General features: G+C 29.8%; 2 protein-coding genes across 2 annotated transcripts; both read right to left on the reverse strand.

The window, feature by feature from the left end:
- Nucleotides 1-1,383: 1,383 nt before the first annotated feature.
- LOC109802026 (phospholipase D delta) lies at nt 1,384-7,214 on the reverse strand. Its single transcript, XM_020363217.2, has 10 exons — nt 6,022-7,214; nt 5,667-5,783; nt 4,184-4,378; nt 3,510-3,791; nt 3,349-3,417; nt 3,098-3,245; nt 2,563-2,711; nt 2,310-2,480; nt 1,860-2,060; nt 1,384-1,740 (listed from the first exon to the last, which is right to left on the reverse strand). Exons 1-10 carry the CDS (start codon nt 6,940-6,942, stop codon nt 1,447-1,449), a joined length of 2,547 nt encoding a protein of 848 aa, XP_020218806.1. The 5' UTR covers nt 6,943-7,214; the 3' UTR covers nt 1,384-1,446.
- Nucleotides 7,215-8,532: 1,318 nt separating this feature from the next.
- On the reverse strand, nt 8,533-16,994 carry LOC109802027 (Major facilitator superfamily protein). Its single transcript, XM_020363218.3, has 14 exons — nt 16,704-16,994; nt 14,297-14,408; nt 14,049-14,161; nt 11,475-11,597; nt 11,146-11,351; nt 10,974-11,049; nt 10,389-10,475; nt 10,183-10,263; nt 10,066-10,098; nt 9,798-9,851; nt 9,640-9,681; nt 9,473-9,551; nt 9,323-9,393; nt 8,533-8,781 (listed from the first exon to the last, which is right to left on the reverse strand). Exons 1-14 carry the CDS (start codon nt 16,866-16,868, stop codon nt 8,725-8,727), a joined length of 1,299 nt encoding a protein of 432 aa, XP_020218807.2. The 5' UTR covers nt 16,869-16,994; the 3' UTR covers nt 8,533-8,724.
- Between the last annotated feature and the right edge of the window lie 2,355 nt (nt 16,995-19,349).

The raw sequence follows: 19,349 nt of genomic DNA on the forward strand, positions 1-19,349 counted from the left end.
CTTTCAAAATAATTATTTTAATTTATACTATTTGATAAGAGCGATATGTCCTTTTGGTATACACATTCTATTGACCATTTTACCTTAACTTTTAAATCACTATTTTCTCTTCCATACTTTTTTATTTAGCTTTTTTTTCCCACTTTTTCATAATTTTATTTTTTTAAATATTTTACACCTTTTAAATAACTACTCAAAACCGCTCATATTATTTAATTATTAATTACTCACACATATTTAACATATCAACTATTTTTATTATTTATTTTAATTTTATATTTTATATAAAATTTACAGAGACACAAAATATTATTTTAGACTAACTTATATAACGAGGATTGTTAAAATATAAAATCATTATAAAAGTGTATTAAATATAAAATGATTCTATTTTTTTTAAAAACTGATTATAGAACTAGTTTTAAAAATATAACTGATTATATAACGGATTATTAAAATTTTAAAACCAAATATTCTAAATCATAACTAGTTATTAAAAATTGATTATGATTAAGTTTTAATAAGTACTTATAAATTAAATATAAAATAGATATAGTTATAAAATGATTATGATTGGCTTATTTAGATTATTTAAATAATTTAACCATGAGCGCTGCTAATTGCTTAATACTCAGGATTGACGCTACGCTTTTGTGTACATGTACAACTCTGTTTTCTTGTAATGTCACCCTCACACATAACCAAGTTTTTTAGTTTACAAAAATAATTAGTAAAATTCGATTATGTCAAGTAAAGATTAACTAGGGCCATAGTCGTTCGAGATCATGGGATAATTTCTCCCAAACAAGAGAAGAAAGAACATCAAGAATGCTTAATTGAAAAAGTTTTTTAAAAAATGACACTTTCCCTTTCTCAGTTGCTTATTCTAATTTATAAGAAATTGATTTTCCCGTAATATAAAATATTAAAAAAAATTTCCTACTGAAATGTTAAATATCCTTCAAATCAATGGCTTTCCTTCAGGTGGGGTGACTGATACAAGAATCAAGATATAGTGGTTTATTGTGCGTCCGATCACTTGGTAGAAAAGAATCAATCAATAAAAATATACAATATGGCTGTGACATGCAGTCCACTAATTAATAATTACAATACGCAGCCCGTTGCACATACTATACCGAAGCGTAGATGATTCAAAGAGATTTGGGGGGCAAGGTACGACCCTTTTATGCCAGCAATGCAATTCATCCCTCTCTTCTCTGAGAGGGTCCTTATTTCACGTGAAAATTAATGATAAACTATTAGGTTATTCAAGATTAGTAAGTGTTTACTATCTCAACCGATCACTATATAACATATATTTAAGTTTTTAATTTATAATTTTTTTTAATAATACTTAAGTACATGTTATATAGAGATTAATTAGTTAGAAATTATGTGATGAAGAATTAACTAATAATTTCTCAAAATTAAAAGGGTATGGTTTTATGTAGTTAGAGCATCAGGAAGGTTTGACCGGGAGCCAAGTACCTTGCCACCTACATCTGGGAAAGACTCATGTCCAGGTAATGACTTAATTTTCCCATTGGCATCTATAGACACAGGATATTTTAAAAGGTGCCCTTGCAATGGAGTAAATTCATAAGATGTGTACTTTTTCCAATTGTCCTCAGCAATCTTGTTCACGCTATTCACGCAATCCAAACTTTCAGGATCCTTAAAGCAAGCTTGTATGGTCCCCATGTGTTCTGCCCACAAAGACATTCTATACCCGTATACCTGCAAATATGAAATAATACCTTAATCAAATCCTCCACAAAAGATATCGGGCGTAAAAAGGCTAAGCAAAAACTATGTAGTTAAATTTAGAGTATTACTGAATGAATTGTTCTACAGACCTGACCATGTGGATGTCCCCTTTTCTCACTCCATGTATGATGGGGTTGATATGCACCCATTGCTATCTCAGTATCTCTGGATCCAGCCATAGATCGTTGGTTGATATTGGCAGACCCAAGAATCACATATTCATCATCCACAATCATTCCTTTCGCATGTACATAAATCATAAACCGTTGGAACTTTTGTGAGGCTGAAACCTGAAGATCATTATAGAAAGATGTTGATGTTATTAAACATAAAATAAGAATATTAATCCTGAACTACATTTCTACCAACAAGTAAATTGGTCATTACTTCACATTCATACTAGACACAACTCCATGTGAAGTTAAAATTGACCAACTATTTGAACTTGAAGATCCAAGAGACATAAGCCCATGGAAATAATTACGGCCTTCAATCCTTTTCCTTCCATTAATAATGCGCAAAATGTTTTGAATGATTACCGTTTCGCCATTATCTGAAGGTGTATTATTTGAACTCGGAAAGATAGTTGTTGACTTCTCTCGGTTTCCAAGACAGTAAAAATTGAGATAATCTTGTGGATGTCTATCGTCTAGCTGCATATATTTTAACTCCCGAGCTATGACTTCATACATCATTTGCATAGTTTGTCCCTGAAAATGTGAATTCCTTTTTTTAATTAATAAACATATCACTTGCAATATTTTCAAATATTTTCCCTACACTATATATTACCTGCCAAAAGAGTATCTCTTGCACAGAAGCAGAAGAAGGGACCCCTTCGGGCCACATTGGAATGACAATATAAACTGTAAATCTCTCCTTGGATCTTATCTTACTGGCTATCTTCAGTGCCAACTCCATCGGAATTAGGTTATCAGCACCTGATCATAGAATGAAATTTTAGATTAGTAGAAAATGTTGATAAAAAATTTATGAAAAAGATCAATGCCAAAACCAAGTCTTGTCCCACTCCCACTAGGGTGTGTTTTGAAGGAAAAACAACGATATTTCAAGTGATGTAACACAACCGTAGAACATAGTTTATAATTACTTAGAGACAATTTGTCATTCATCAAACGTGTTAAGTAGTAGTTCCATTTACATGGAGAAAAAAAAAGAATAGTTTTGCAGCATTTTGAGCTTAAAAGTAGAAAAATGCATTTTACAAGCTAAATACTAGTCATAGTTACGTATAGAGAAATTATGAGCAATAAGCAGATGCAGATGCAATAAGTTACATGAGTAAGCATCAATATTCTGCCAAAACCTGCATCTTTGTAAGCTGGCCAAGCAAAGGATGATCCAATAAAATATTGATTCTCGATATAAATAAAATGTTGAGCTGATCTGATCGCATGTATATAAGCTGTTTGAATACTCTTGTCTATGACCAAATTTTTTGCACAAACAAGGTTCTGCAATGAATGGCAATCAAAAAGAATTTAGTGAGATCGGGAAATCCAAAGGTTTTATGACATTTATCTAACTACAGAGCAACTCAATGTTTGGGTAATTTACCTGAGTCTCAGCTACATATACATCCTTAGGAAATCCTTTCAAAGAGCCAGAATCTATGGATCGAAAAACCTGTGGGAAACATAAAGTATAAGTAAACACATCCTCTGTTGAAAAAAAATAAATAAACAGGAGACACACTTTAAAGATAGTGAACTAGTAACCTGAACATGCCAATTTTGAGGATTGTCTTCCTTTGTAACCCATAGTTCAGGATCATCATTTGGAATTGATTCAGAAGGACTGAGAATCCAAGAGATGCGTTCTATCTTGATCAAAGAATCATCGTGCCAGTGAGACACTCTTTTAAGTTTTCGACCCAACTCAGACCATTTGGAGGCTTTTTTCCAACGCTGCTCAAAATTGGTAAGGATATCATACGCAGCAGGACCTTCAATTTTGCAATGCAAATCATGCCATGGTTGCCTTGGACCCTTGGTTCCTGACTATTATTAAAAGGGAAAGAGACAAATTTCAGTTGGTAAGAGTACACTGGGAATCTCAAACTTGGTATCAAACAAAACCTCGGACAAAATTTCATGTTAATTTACGAAGTTACTATTACATGCACAGTGCCAATAACAATAATGTATTTATAACATGCCAAATTGCCTAACCTGCTAAATGAGTGGAAGGATGGCATGAGAGTTTTTTGTGACTACTTTTAACATGTAAACAGTTAAAATATAGAACAATGTCCGTATGAATATTAATACTTCAAACCAAGAAGTCACTATCAACTTATAGACCAAAAGAAAAATACTAGGTCAATAATTAGCCTCATTGAACGAAACGGCTTATAAGTAATGTAAGGTATCCTGAGAAATTATGAACTTACAGAAAATGTAGGATTATGATAATCGTTCTGATACACAGTGTCAATATCACGTAAAATTCTGTGCTCGGGTGTATCATACCGGCCATCACAAAGATCTAGACCACCAATAAATGCAGTTATCTTCCGATTATTGCCATTTGCTTGAGTATCAACTATCACACATTTCTGATGATGTGTAAAGAGTGTTCCAACAACCTGAAGTTTGGCACCAAGTAATATAGTCAACATGTTTTTCAATTTTTTGAAGAAAAAAAAATCTATTTTTAGCAAACCAATCCCTGGGGGATTCAAAAATATGCCAGGTATATTTTAACATTTTTTAAATTATTTTCTTTATAGCTCATCTGTTAAATTAACAGTTCACATATGCCAGGTATATAGGTTTGTGGGCAATACAAATAAGAACGAGTGCCCACTAATTCAGTAACACACAGGGACGGAGGATTTGGCCCCTTAACTTTTTTTTTTGTCAATTACAAATTTTTTATATGTATATTCATTAATTAATTTTATTTTATATTTATGTGTAAAAAATATATTTAAGTATTTTTTTTATACTTTTTGATAAAATATTTTATATTCTTTATTGCAGAGACAAAGGTATTTTTGTTTTTTTTTTATAATTATATTAGTATCATTTATATTGTTTTAATAGTATTTTTATTTTATAATTTGATATTGTTATTTTAAAGTTATAGATAATTGTATTTGTAACCAAATGACTTTATTAATATTATTTTTATATTGATTAAGTGAATAAAAGATATTTATTAACATCTGTGAATGATCCAAACTTAGGAACTCAATAAAAAGGATTGAAAACCTACATAAGTAACATATTTATTCTAATTTAGTATATATTTATGACATAATTAATTGAACTTTTTTCATTAAAAAATTAGCATAAGTATCCATTTTTATTATTTTTTTTAAGTTCTAAGTAATATGTGGAACTAATGATCAATATTTATAATATTGAGTCTCTAAAAAATTATGTTTGTTTTTTTATGGTAAATATATTTTCTATCATATATTCCTAGATTATTTAAAAATACACAGTTATAAATATTTTTTTAATTAATTTTGAAAATTGGCTCCCCAACTCTTTCAATCTGCCTCCGTCCCTGGTAACACATCAATGTAAAGTTCGGGGAAGGAATTTATCATGGAATGAACTTCATGTTACATTTTCACATGATTTTGTTGTCTTGTCAAAATTTTGTGTCCATTTCAGTCTTCATAGACATTTATAGATTTTGATGGGCCGGGCCTCCACTATTTAATGTCTATGAAGAAGAAGGCACAAAAAAGTTCATATTATATTGTCATGTAAAAATCTCGTTGGGATCCACCCTCCTTTGCATATATTAAAATTAGTGATATTCTGAAAGGATGGAAAGCAAGCATGATTAAGTATCAAGAACTTTCTAACAGAAAAATGACAAAATCTGGGAAAGCAACTAAACCATAGCATAAAGCATGCCTGCTGCCTGAAAATGCTAAGCTTACTGCTGGCATATCTTGGTGACAGCAAACATCTAACTGTAGAATGCTTGAAAAACTTTCGAGTTTCTTCATCATGCGTTTGCATTACTCCAGTCTGCAACCGAAATTACTAAGTTGTAAGGTTCCAAAAATAAAAACTCAACAATCGGCAAATGGCAAACAAAGTAAATCTATATAATATATGTCTGTTTCAAGCAACTTGCAAGTAAAAAAATTACTAAATGAAGTAAATCTGAATGATGCACATGGTGAATATTATATTATATTATATAAAATAGTAAATTAGCAAGGAAGCATATAAAGAGATATAGTTGGAAAATAAAGAAAAATACCGTGTTAATGAAAAATTTGCTGTGCGAAGTCTTATCATCCCAAACCAAAAGTAAAACTCGCAAACCTTCTTCAGACTTGTACTTGAGCAAGTCTCCCAAATTCAAATTGCCACCGCTAGGTAAGGGTTTAGTAGGCTCTCTGACGAGCTTAACCTTGTGGAAGATGGACCAACCCACAATATAAACCAAATGATGTGCTTCCAAAATAGCGTGGCATATATCTTCCCAACACTTGCCATGCTCAAACACGATCCCATCATCCAACTCAACATCGGGCAACATCCCATCAGGCACGTGCGCGTCCTGATACAGCGTAACCGCCCCTCCGTGCCGAACCGGGAAATAAGAATCCCGAACCACGAACCGGTCCGGATCCATTTTGGGACCGGACCGGTACAAGGGATTGTCCTCGAACCGCGTGAATTTCATCGCCAGGCGCACGGCGCAGTCAGGCTTCGGCGGCTTCCCGAAGGAGCCGATGATCGGAAACCAGTCGCTGATGGCTTCGCCGGAGAGGATCCTCTTGGCGGAGACGGAGGCGGTTCCGATGAGGTCGGCGCCGAACATGTCATTGTCCTTGACGTAGAATTCCACCTGCGCGGCGGGGTGCGCCAGCGGGATCTTGAAGTGCTCCTCCCAGGAGGGGTTCTGGGAGTTGGAGATGACGCGAGTGCGGGCGACGGTGGCGCCGGCGAGGCAGACGGTGACGTAGGGATCGCTGGTGATGATCTTGCGGTGGCGGGAGCGGTTGTGGCGGTTGTTCCGCTTGGCGGTGATGGAGGTGCTGCAGGTGTTGAGAGCGGAGAAGAAGCGGCGAATGCGCTCGGAGAGCATGTCCATGTTGGGAAGGAAGCGAGCCTCCACGATGACCAAATCGAGGGTGCCGTGGAGGTACACCACGTTGTCCCGTTTTTGAGGCATTGATGGAAGAGTGATAGGGAGCGTTGTTGAATGACGCTAAGCGCGCGGAATCTGCAAACGCTCGCTATCACGTTACGGAACGGCGTTACCGCATTATTACTCCATCGGCGGCGAAACCGATTGGAATAAATATTGTGGTTGCGTTAGCTAGAAACGGAAGCTAATGCCATTGGCCTCTGCTTCGTTCTCTTTGTTCTCCTTCGCCTCTATTTTTGGACATTAATGTTTTTGTATTTCTTCGCTACCTATTAATATAATATTTCAGACTTTAACACCTGTCAACTTCCCATCAGCACGACCACGAGGTGAGTTATGCTTCTTCCTTCTTCTTTTAGATTACTTTTTTTTGTTGCATAAGTGTAACGGACAGAAAAATGGGCAAAGTTGGTTGAGTCGCCTATTATTTATTTTTCATGCTAAGAGGATACGATCAAACATATGTTCGACCATTCTGGATAGTTTCTTTTACATTCATACAGGTGGCAGGAATTTAATATATCCAGAAAAATTTAAGTCTTACTTTAATTAAAAATAAGAAATTTAGGAAAAATTATTCACCTCCATTAAAATAAAGTAATTCGTTAAAGTAAGAGAAAATAAAAATAAAAATCAACTAATATTTTATAAATTTCATTTTTTAATTACATACGTTATTTTATCTTTTTACAAATTTTTTTATTATTCTCTAATTTTAAAAATAATAATTTTTTAATTTATTTTTAAAATTATTTCTTGAAGTTAGTATATTTTTTAAATTACAATATACACGATATTTAATATATAATTTAGGGGTTAAAATTAAATAAAAAATAAGAGTTAAAATGATATTATCTATTTAAAAATTAGATGAAAGATGTGCCATCTATGGATCTCAAAAGTTCCGTATAATTTGTAGTTGAGAATTGCTTCATGAAGAGAAATTCCGAAACAGCGTCTGAATGTATAAAATATTCATATTTTTTAATAAATTTATTATAAAATAATAATTTAATTTAATATTTTATAATTTAAATTATTTTTTTTAAGTTTCGGAATATGTTTCGGAACATATTTCGGAATGTGTAGAACTTTTCTTTGTAGTTAGTGCTTTCAAGTTTAGGGTTTTTTATCTTTTATATTAGAGAAATTATGTTTTATTTTACTTTGCGATGGTTAATTTGTAGTTAGTGCTTTCAAGTTTACTATGTAACAACACAAGCCCAAATTTTCTTTGACGATCTTGTTCAAATTTTCTTCGTTCCAATAATGCCACAATTTTCAGGCTTGATTTCACTTTTCTTTCTGCGTAAACTTTTTAAGCATTTTGTATTTATTTAATTTATAAATGAGATACTAATATATTTTTCTTACCTTTATTTGATTCAAGTAGGAGTTGTAGGTATCTTCTATTGTGAGCTATATAACGAGTGGAATTTTTTTAAATTATTATTATATTATTAATCTAACAATAATGTTCATGAGAGTTGAAACTTAATCGATAGATTTATTCTTAAAATAAATAGATTTTTTTTAAATATATATATATATATATATATATATATATATATATATATATATATATATATATATATAAATAAATAAGTGAAACACTTTGAGGGACATTTCATTTGTACATTTTACATATAAGACATCATATATGATTACAACTACTCAAGAATTCAGTAAATATAATCATATATTGTTCCTAAGTAACGGTATCTTATACATAAATGGAGTTTGGTTTCACACTTAATGAATATTAACTGCCTTTAAAATTAAGGGCTCTAGTCAATTTCTCTTCGTCTAACTCGAAATGGGAGGAACCACTCTAAGCATCATACTCTGAACGAAAGATATCATCTGTAAAATACAATTGCAACCATAAAAATTAAGAGTCATAAATATAAGTCAATTAAAAAGGTAACTAGGGCATGAATATACTTCAAATATAATAATATATAAAATAAATTATTTAATACAAAAACAAATTAAAATAATTGCCTATTATATTCCATTAATGATCAGTACCTGAATGAGAGAAACTCATATAGATGAGTTGGAAAAATAATTGTATTACATGAAGTCATGAAATGTACATAAAGCTTTGAACTTTAGAATTTAGTTTACCTATTCATATTCATATATATCAAAGTTTGATTTTACCCTTGGTTTGAATATTACAAAATCAAACACCAAAAGATTATAATGTACATTATATGGTTACTTTCATGTTGTGATTTTATAATATGTAAACAAATCGTCGTAGTTCAACTTTATAACATATTATACATAGACTAGTTACTTTTTACATATGTAATACTGGACTTCGTCTATAACAGTGGAGTTTCACTAAGACGATAAAAGAACAAAAGAAATATAGAGTTCAAAAGGTAGTTCTTACCGAAGCAAATCCAATGCACATTATACTAAATCCAGGAAAATCAAAAGGTGCCTTTTCAGAGAGGAAGAGGGCTGACAATTGAAAAGAAGTATTTGTTAATAACTTTTATTAATAATATAAATATAACATGTCATGAAAAAATTCTCTCACCAGTTAATGGAGAGAAAACCAAGGGAGAAACAATATGTGCAACTGAACATATGCCTGAGATGCAACCTTGAGCCTTTCCCTAAAGAAGGAAGATTAATGAGAGGATTGAACAAATTTGAAGTTTTTTTTTCCAAGATGTACGGATAAGAAATCACTAAACATTGTACCTGTTCATGGGGCCCAACTTGTTTAGAAACAATACTCCGTATCTGCAAGATGCATAAGAAATTACTAAACATTATGTTTTGAAGAAAATACTTATTTTAAAAAATGAGAGGGAAAAACAAACATCAATGAGAGAGACAAAATGAGGAAATGAACTCACACAAGGCTGTGAGAAAACAAACAAAATTGAGAACATGGCTGAAGCATAAGGAACCTGCCAACATTCACACACTAGCAATTAAACTATATATAAAAAGAGGAAACTTTGGCAACAAGGGGATAATAGAAGTATATATATATATATAAGTGCTAATAATAATCAACCACTCTTATCTTAAGTTTCAACCTTATACTGTTATTACATGCCGAAAAATAAGTAATAGAAACTAACTTGTAATTATAAATAAAGTTACAAATTAAAGACATACCAACGAGGACCATGCTATGCTGTAAAGGAACATCTGCATCCCAATCCATTTTAAGAATTTAGACTTTTATAAATGAGTGAGTATTTCACAATTTCATCATATAAAAACAATACTTACATGTATACAATGAAAAAATAGTCCAATTGAGAGTAGTCTTGCCTCACCCAAAATAGGAGCCAAAATGGGCATAAGTAGAAGCTATATATGACAGACAAGATTCACTGTTTAGATTCATAATGTATAAACTCTCAAAGAAAATAAAAATTTATGGAAGGACAAAAAGAAAAACGTTGATAATTAAAATATAACCATTTAAAAAATACCTGTGACACGGTCCCTGCAATTCCGGAAATGACCATTAAGTCGGCAAATTGATTCTTATCAAAGTGAAATCGAGCCTTTAAGAAATACTGTATACAAAGAAAAAGTGTTATTGAAGATTATGCTATATATTATGATTAACTTGCCAAAGAGAATGCAATGAAAAATTTCAAGTTGACTTGGTTAACTACTTCATATTGAAAAGGTACAAAAATGTAAGAAATTAAACATAAATAATTTGCTAAATAAAAAGTTTAGAAGTTTGTAGTTGAGTATGACTTTAAATATCTATTAGAAATATAATGATTGAAGATATACAACTACAATGTGCTTTGACGTACTAGATGATTTGGTTTGAATGTACGGAACCAAAACCAATAAGGAATACAGTATATCACATCAATATAACTAGCTCTAACTCTAATAGTGATATAAAAACGCCTGAGCCTTTACCAACACTAAAGGTTAAAAATGAAAATACATCAATATAGAATACATACAATGTCTAAATTGTAAAAATTAAGTAGAACTTGAACAAGATATACAAAAAAAAAAAAAAAAGTATACGAAGCAAGGAAAAAATATACCATCATTGAACCATGAAGGCCAACATCTGCAAGGTTACTGAAGAATGCAACAATTGCTGCTTGAGTAATAGTCAAGCTGCATATTTGAGTTTACATCATACATGTATAATTATGACAAACAAAACAATGATATTTGTTTGTTTAGAAAAAAAAGTTAGGAAAAGAGTCGCACCTACTATTGAGGATGGAGGTTAGGTCTTTCAAAAAATGCAATGCTTTAAAAACATGTTTGTTACTTTCCAGTTTTCCGTTGACCTTAGAAATCGTGGGCTTTCCTTGTGAAATAATTGGGGTATAAAGATGTTTATCATCAATGATTGAATCTTGAAGGAAAAATTTCATGTACACTGCTCCAATCACCGCAATAAGAGTGGAAACCTTAATTAAAGAAAGATGTGTAAGCATTGCAATTAAGAAAAATAAGAGATTGATTTAGTAGGGTGCATTGCAATTAGAGAGAAGAAAAAAAAAGGATAATGTGTTAGCATAAAAGCAAAATACCTGAAAAGTTAGGGCAGTAGATAAGAATCGAGCTGATAAGGTGCCACACACAAATGCAGCGGACCCTATCCCTGAAAGAATTCCAAATGCAGTGCTTCGTCCACTTTCTGGAATGTTATCTGCCTGAAAAAAATATATTCAAAGGGAAATAAACAAATTTTATGTTGTGTTGTGTCTTACCACCATACTTTGCTACTTCTAAGTTCTAATATAGATAGATAATAAATATTTAAAATAATAATAATAAATATTTAAAGCATATATAATTGTCATAGTAATATTATTATAATAATATTTTTAAATATAATTATAAAAAAATTAAATTTAATAAAAACTAATACACATGTAACAAATTAATTAAAATTAGAATATTCTTAAACTTCAAATTATCTATAATAGTAAATAATATTATAATAGATATTTAAAATGTAAAATAATACTATAAAAATAATATTATAAATATTTGATTAATATTTACAATGTTTTAACAAAAAACAAAGCAAAAAACATACCACTAATAAAGAATATAAAAATAGAAATAAAATATAAAAATAAAAATAATATTAAATTTTTATTATAGTTATAATATAAAAATATTACAAATATTATAATAAACATAATTTTTTTTAAAAATATTACTCATACAAATTGGATTTTTAAATTGCTCATAAAATATAAATATATTTAAACCAAAATACATCAATTTTACTGTATATATAATGTGTGGAAATTGAATTTTCAATAATTAATATTAAAATAACATTAAAATTTAAATTATTTAGAATAGAAAAATATTTATTACTTAATAAAAAAAATAATAGCACGAAGGTATTTATAATATTAATAAAGATATTTACTAATATTTATAATTTAAAAAATTATATATTATTATAATCTTTAAACAATGTAAAATAAATAATAAATAATATTCTAATTTCTAAAATAAAATAAAATTAATATTAAATTAAATAACATAAATGTAATAGAAACTACTCGTAATTATAAAGTAATAAAAATATTTTATAAAATAAAATATTAAATATTAAGAAAAAAATATTTATAGCCGTACATTAGACTGGTATCAAGTCTAATTTTAAATTAATTACTCAATTGAGAAGTATTACGCTATTTAATATTAGTTTGATTTTATGTGAAATATTGCATAAGACTCACTAAATAAATTTTCAAAAGAAAACTCACTAAATAACCAAAAAATAATTATCTTTTAAACGAGTCTTGTGTAAAATTTATTCAATAATAATAATGATTTAATTATTAATTTTGTTTGTTATTTTTATGTTTTAATGAAGAGTTTCAATAACTTAGGGATAAGAAGAAAAAAAAATTTGGTTGGGGGTGGGGGGTGGGGTAGCGGGTGAAATTAGGGATAACAAAAATGAAAATCGATACTTACAAATAAAATCGAGGATGGTTCAAATGACACCGGTGTAACTTTTACTAAGTGTTATACCGTTCAATAACTTTATATTAAATGTGAATTTTGTAAATTCAACCGTTAGATGAAAAGTTCATATCTCTTAGATCATATATGTCAAATTTTATATTAATCTAAGATGATTTGATACTTCATTCTCATAAAACAAACGTGTTTGTTTTATGAGAATGAAGTATCAAATCATCTTAGATTAATATAAAATTTGACATATATGATCTAAGAGATATGAACTTTTCATCTAACGGTTGAATTTACAAAATTCACATTTAATATAAAGTTATTGAACGGTATAACACTTAGTTAAAGTTACACCGGTGTCGTTTGAACCCTCCTCAATAAAATCTGCTATATGAATAGTAAATAAATAATTAAGACATTTATTACTTAGGTAACAAGTAATAAACACATATTAATTGTACATTAAAGCTATTTAATTTAATTTATTTTTATCATAAATATAAGTTGTAATTGTTTATTTTTAATATAAAAATACGTTACAAAATTATTTTTAAAATATGTATATGTTTCAAAATTATTTTTTAAAATTCATTTAAATTTTTATTTTTTATTAATGTTTTACATTTTAACAAATATGTACGAATATTATAAATATTCACAGATTTTATAAAAATTTCATGAATATTTCTTAAATAAATACTCACACTAAGCTTTTAACACAATGGGTGATAAAGAGTTACTATTTGTCTTGGCCTATTGTCATCTCTGGGTAAAAATGACCTAAAACTTAACAACAATTCTTCATTTAAATTATGTTTTTAATTCTCATAAATTATGGCAAAAATGACCTAAAACTTAACAACAATTCCTCATTTAAATTATGTTTTTAATTCTCATAAATTTGATAATGTTCTTTTTTATTTTTTAAAAATAAATCATCTTCCTGTACTTTAAAATATATCTTGTGTGGTTTTTATTTGCTCAAATGAAAGAAGACGTCTTTTTACGAAGAATAATACGTACATTTAATATTTTTTAATAAATGAAAAAAATATTCCTTATAAAAAATGTTAAAATAAAATAAAATTATTAGTCTATTTACCGAATAAAAAATTATCTAACCGAAAAGCTACACTTTTTTTAAGTAAAGAGAAACTTACCACGTAAGCTAGAGCGAGGCAAGGAACGCTTCCTTCGCAAACCATTGAAATGAGAATCTTAAACACGTAATACACGTAGAAGAATTTTTTCGTCCTGCTGTAAGCTAATATGCCTGTGAAAAACATCAAGTGGTTCGAATCAAAACTATTTCTTAGGTTGTATTTTAAATATATGAATATTTTGCAAAAAAAAAAAAAAATAGTCGAAATCAACTAAATGAAGGGAAGAAATTGAAGAAAAAAAGTACCTATGGGAATGATTGTGAGAGTCATAGGGACTGTGAGAATGGCCTTCCTACCATACTTATCGGAGAGATTACCCAAAAGTGGCATCATCACAAGCGTGCCCACTCCTATCATCTGCATAAATCACTCGTTTATGTCATCGATATTACTAAAATCTTATAACAACTAAAAGGGAGAAAATTGTCACACACAAAAAAAAATGATGTTATTTCTCTAACAAAATCAACAAATTAAAAGAGCTTACGAAATACATTAGAGTCCTTGTAGTAAGCACGATAAAATGTGATTGCGGGCCATAGTTGTGGATACCATTGAAAGTGATATGTTCATAATGTCTTTCTTGTAATTAAAGTATATTTTATTTTTAAATGTAAAGTGAAGAGGTATATTTTATAAGATAAAATACATATATAATTATTGATTATAAAATTAACAATTAAAATCAAATCAAATTTTTATAAAATAAAATTATATATTAGTTATAACATCAACAATTAATTTTTAATTAATAATTATTATTATACCTTTTTTTTAAGTGCAATTTCTTCACTTTAAACCTACTGAAGGTTAGCTCTCCACAATTGTGACTGGTTTTAGTTTTTTAGATCCTTTTAAAGTGCAATAATGTTTAGAAAATTCGTTGTTGGGCCCAATTCGTTTTCACTTTAGTCCAAATTATCAGTTGATTTAATAAGCGGACCAGTTAAAACGGACCACAGAAAGTGACAAATACACTACGGACATAAAAGTGTTGTTGATCAAAATAAAAAACACATTAGTCCACATACGACGAGGCAATAGAAAATGTAAGGAAAACCACGAAAACTCGAGGAAAAAGCATCACAATATAAGTTAAAGAAAATGGGAGCCTTAAAGAATCGCGAAATCACAAGGAAATTTCTTTGTTGAGTGGGGGACAGGCTTACCTAAACAGACGAAGGGACGTTATCTCAGTGACCAGTTACCTATTTTAGTAAATGAAATTTGAATTTTGAGGTTGTCTGTCTATAAAACAATCAAATTTTATGGGTACATCAATAATCATTTATGGATACATCAATGAAGGTGTCTTTCATATATCAACACGTTCGGTTTGTGTCTAACAAGAAAATTATACTAAACAATCTAAATAACAACTTTTTCAAAATCATATTTGATCCAAATTAATCAGACATTTTATGCAATTTTATTTATTTAAAAAATAATTTAATTTATTGTATTTTTTGTGAGTCACAAAGGCTTGTAAGTAGTCACGAGCTTAAATAATTTTGGGTAAAATTATTGTTAAATCATAGGATTATTACAAAAAAAAAAAAGTAATATTATTTACATATCAAATATTTACAAGTTACACAAAGGAGATAAGAAAAAAATTGTAATAAGAAAGGTGACCTAAAGAAGAGAGATTAAAAAAATGTAAATGTGTAAAAATTGTTAGAAATAATGGTTGTATAATAACATTATTCTTAAAAAAACAATAATTTAGTGCACAAATATATATTTTAATTTTGTTTATGAAGTACTTTATTATCAAGCTTTTCGTTCACATTTTTTTTATCAATATTGAATTTGATCAAATAAATTATTAATTGATCTCATTAACAACAATTTAATAACCAAATAACCTTTCTTTTTCTCATGTGTCACATAAAATAGATATGAAATAAATATCTCAAACTCGCAGCTATATATGTTTACTTTATCACAATTTAAGAGAACATGAAAGGCAATTAATGTACAAAAAATTACAATATTCATGAAGAAAAAAAAAACAATGTATCACCTCGATCATTTTTAAGTATCTAAAGTATTAAATCTCATTAATAATAAAATAAAGTCACAACAAGGATGAATGCCTGGACGTGCACCGTGCGGAACTAACAACTTCAGAAACATACTGAATCAACAACACCCACATATTTTTTCACCAAAAGATTAAAATTTATACATATGTAGAAAGATGCCTATAAAAATACACACACTTTACAAAATTTGTTGCTAAATATTGAGTCAAATGGTTTTTATTTGGTAACACAACAGTTCATATTACTTGTTCCTTACGTATATATATGTCTTGTGTTGCTTATTAATGAAAACTCGTTATTAAAATAGTTTATTAGAGTCTCCCATAAAAAGTAGTTTAGATCAAAAGCTTAAAGTATCTAAGAACTCACTCAACTAAATTTCCCCTCGCACCAATACTATACACATCCACACGCCTAATCAAAGATTAAGGAACGAAAACATATAGGAAGTAGAATGAGTGAAGAAGATATAAGTTAGAAGTGTTAATGGGAGTTTTTCTACAGAAAATAAAAAATATTTTTGGTAGTAAAAATTTCAAAAACACTTCTAAATTTATATTAAACCAGAATAAACATTTACTTGGATGAAATATTATATACTGACCGCTTGTTGAAAACCAGTGAGGTAGATGGCAAGTGAGCACTCATCTTGTCCGGGACAAAGAGCAGTCATTGTGACATCGGTGATGGCTGGTACCACCATGAACACGGCGAAGTTATGAAGAAACACAGTCATGAAGAGGTGGCTCAGCCCATTCAACTTGTCCATGATGATTCACTGAGGCTAGCTCTCTCGGTTTCCCTTTGATATGACAAAAGAACTAACTATAGTTAGAATTCTAGGTAAGATCTTATAGAGAAAGCTACCTCTCTCTACTTAGGAGCAGTAGTGCAAGGTTCACTTAGAAGCACCCTATATATATGAGTGGGACCTCAAACTAATCACAAGAGCAAGCGTAGAGTACTTGTTGCGATTGCTTTACGTGGTATCTCGCAAAATAATTGTGCATGTGATCAATCAAACACTCGCAGTAAGTGACACGGTGACAGAATGAGGTTAGTAAGTAAAAAAGGACAGAATGTGTGGAACAATATTATTGTGAAGTTTCAACTAACCAAGTAGTGATTAAGGATTTTTAGTCACGTAGCTGAAGCGCTGTTTATTGTTAATTTCATGTATCTTTTGTTAGATTCTAACTATTTTGAATGGGATGCGTGGCGTCAAAGATAACACAATTAACCAGGATTAGAGTACGCCTCGAAGCGTGCAAGTTTTATGTATACCCTTTTTTCAAAGCATCGAACAAGTGGGCCTACATCATCTCCTGATCACGAGTGAAATTCATGGTTGATTTATGGATCAAGTATAACGGCGTCTAACTTGACAAATCGGGTAAGTTATGCGATTAAACGTTCATTGAGTTTTAATTTGAGTTGTTGGCTTTTAATTTTGTTATCATATTATATGTGGCTCACTTTATAGTTTTTTACACTATCGAATCTGTATATTTTTTTAGCTAAATTAATAATAATATGAAGACATTTTTCCTTTTTCTTTTCCTCTCGCCCATCCTAAAAACTGTTTAACGTGATAACAAAAGTGATTTCATTTCATTTAGAAATTTTCATGTCCTTTTTCTATTGATTCTTCTATATATAATATAATTAATAGGGTCATTAATTATCTTATATATAGAATAAATCCAATAACTCAATTATATCAAATAATCCTTTTGTGTCGTTAAAATTAATGTCTTTAAAATTTGATCAGTCATTGACTTAATTAATTGATTAAAATACTAATTCAATGTTTAATTGTAATTGAACTGTAATTAAATTAATATTAATAAAATAATATAAACACTATAAGAAAATATTAATTTTTGATAGTCAAAATCCGTCGAAAACAAGTATTATTTATCGGAAATAGAGAATTTTTGACAGATTTTTTACGGATATAAATCTACAAAAAAAAGGGACGTTGAAAAAAAATATCTGTCAAAAATAATTTATTTTGTCGGTAATTTTTTACAAATATATTTGTATGAACATTTGTCAATAATTTCTAACGGGGAAACATCCATTGGTAATTTTTGATAGAAATATCCTTAAAAAATTTTCGATGAATATTTCTGTTGGAAATTATCAACGGATATTTTCATAAAAAATTTCCGATAGATATGTCCGTCAGAAATTACCAACGGATGTCTATCAAAAATTTTCGACCAATATTTCTATCAGAAATTTCTGATGGATATTTCCGTCAGAAATAACGAAATTTATTTTTGATAGAAAATTTTGTCAAAAATATTATTTGAATGTTTATTTTTTATAAATTTATTAATGTAACCAATTGACATTATTTTCACTTGTTTAACAATATATATAGATTGATGTTAAGTCTCAATTTTACCTCTTTTTGGATGAGACTTATTGAACAAATTCCACTCATCCTTTGAACCATTGCAATATAATTGTTCTCTTTTTGGTTCATTTTGTGTGCAGATATAACTAACCCAAATTCATCTAACAATACCTTAATCCACCTCATTTTTTGTGCAGGTATTGAGGAAGAGTTGAAAGTTGAAGACTCTTAGGATTGGAAACCTAAGAAGCTAAGGAGCATAGAAGAGGTTCTGCGCCGGGCTCAATATAACCCGCGCTGGGCGTGACAAAAACAGAGTATTTCATCTCTACCAGTTATATTGCGCCGGGCGAAAAAGGAATTGCGTCGGGCTTGTGTTGAGACAGAGAGTGCTTGACTCCTCTGGAAGAACTTGCGCCGGGCGCGAAGAATTGCGCGCCGGGCGCAGAACCCTAATCTGATCTCCCTGGCTCGTATTTGAAGCCATTTTTGGGGATCTTTCTCCCCATTCACACATTGGACGAGTTTTAGGAGCTGTGGAAGGGATTCCCGGAGCTTGGAGTTGTTCGTGTGTGGGTCTTTCCTTCGGTTTCTTCATTTCTCCCTTCATCTCTATTTTGTTTTGCCCTCAATTTTGAGTGGTTCCACCCATTTTTTGTGGGGTTAGATGTAACCAACGAATTCTAGTGTAATCTTAACGTTTTCAATTATATATATATATATATATATATATATATATATATATATATATATGTTGTTCATTCATTGTTGTGTTGTTTCTATTCTTAATGCTTGCCTTGGATTGATTCTCCTTGCATGATATAGGTTCCATGTGTATTGGAAAATAACCTTTGAAACTAGCTCTGAAACAAATGCCTAGTGGGA

Source organism: Cajanus cajan, chromosome 4, assembly GCF_000230855.2.
Source record: "Cajanus cajan strain Asha chromosome 4, NIPB_CcT2T_4, whole genome shotgun sequence".
Taxonomy (NCBI): Eukaryota; Viridiplantae; Streptophyta; class Magnoliopsida; order Fabales; family Fabaceae; genus Cajanus; species Cajanus cajan.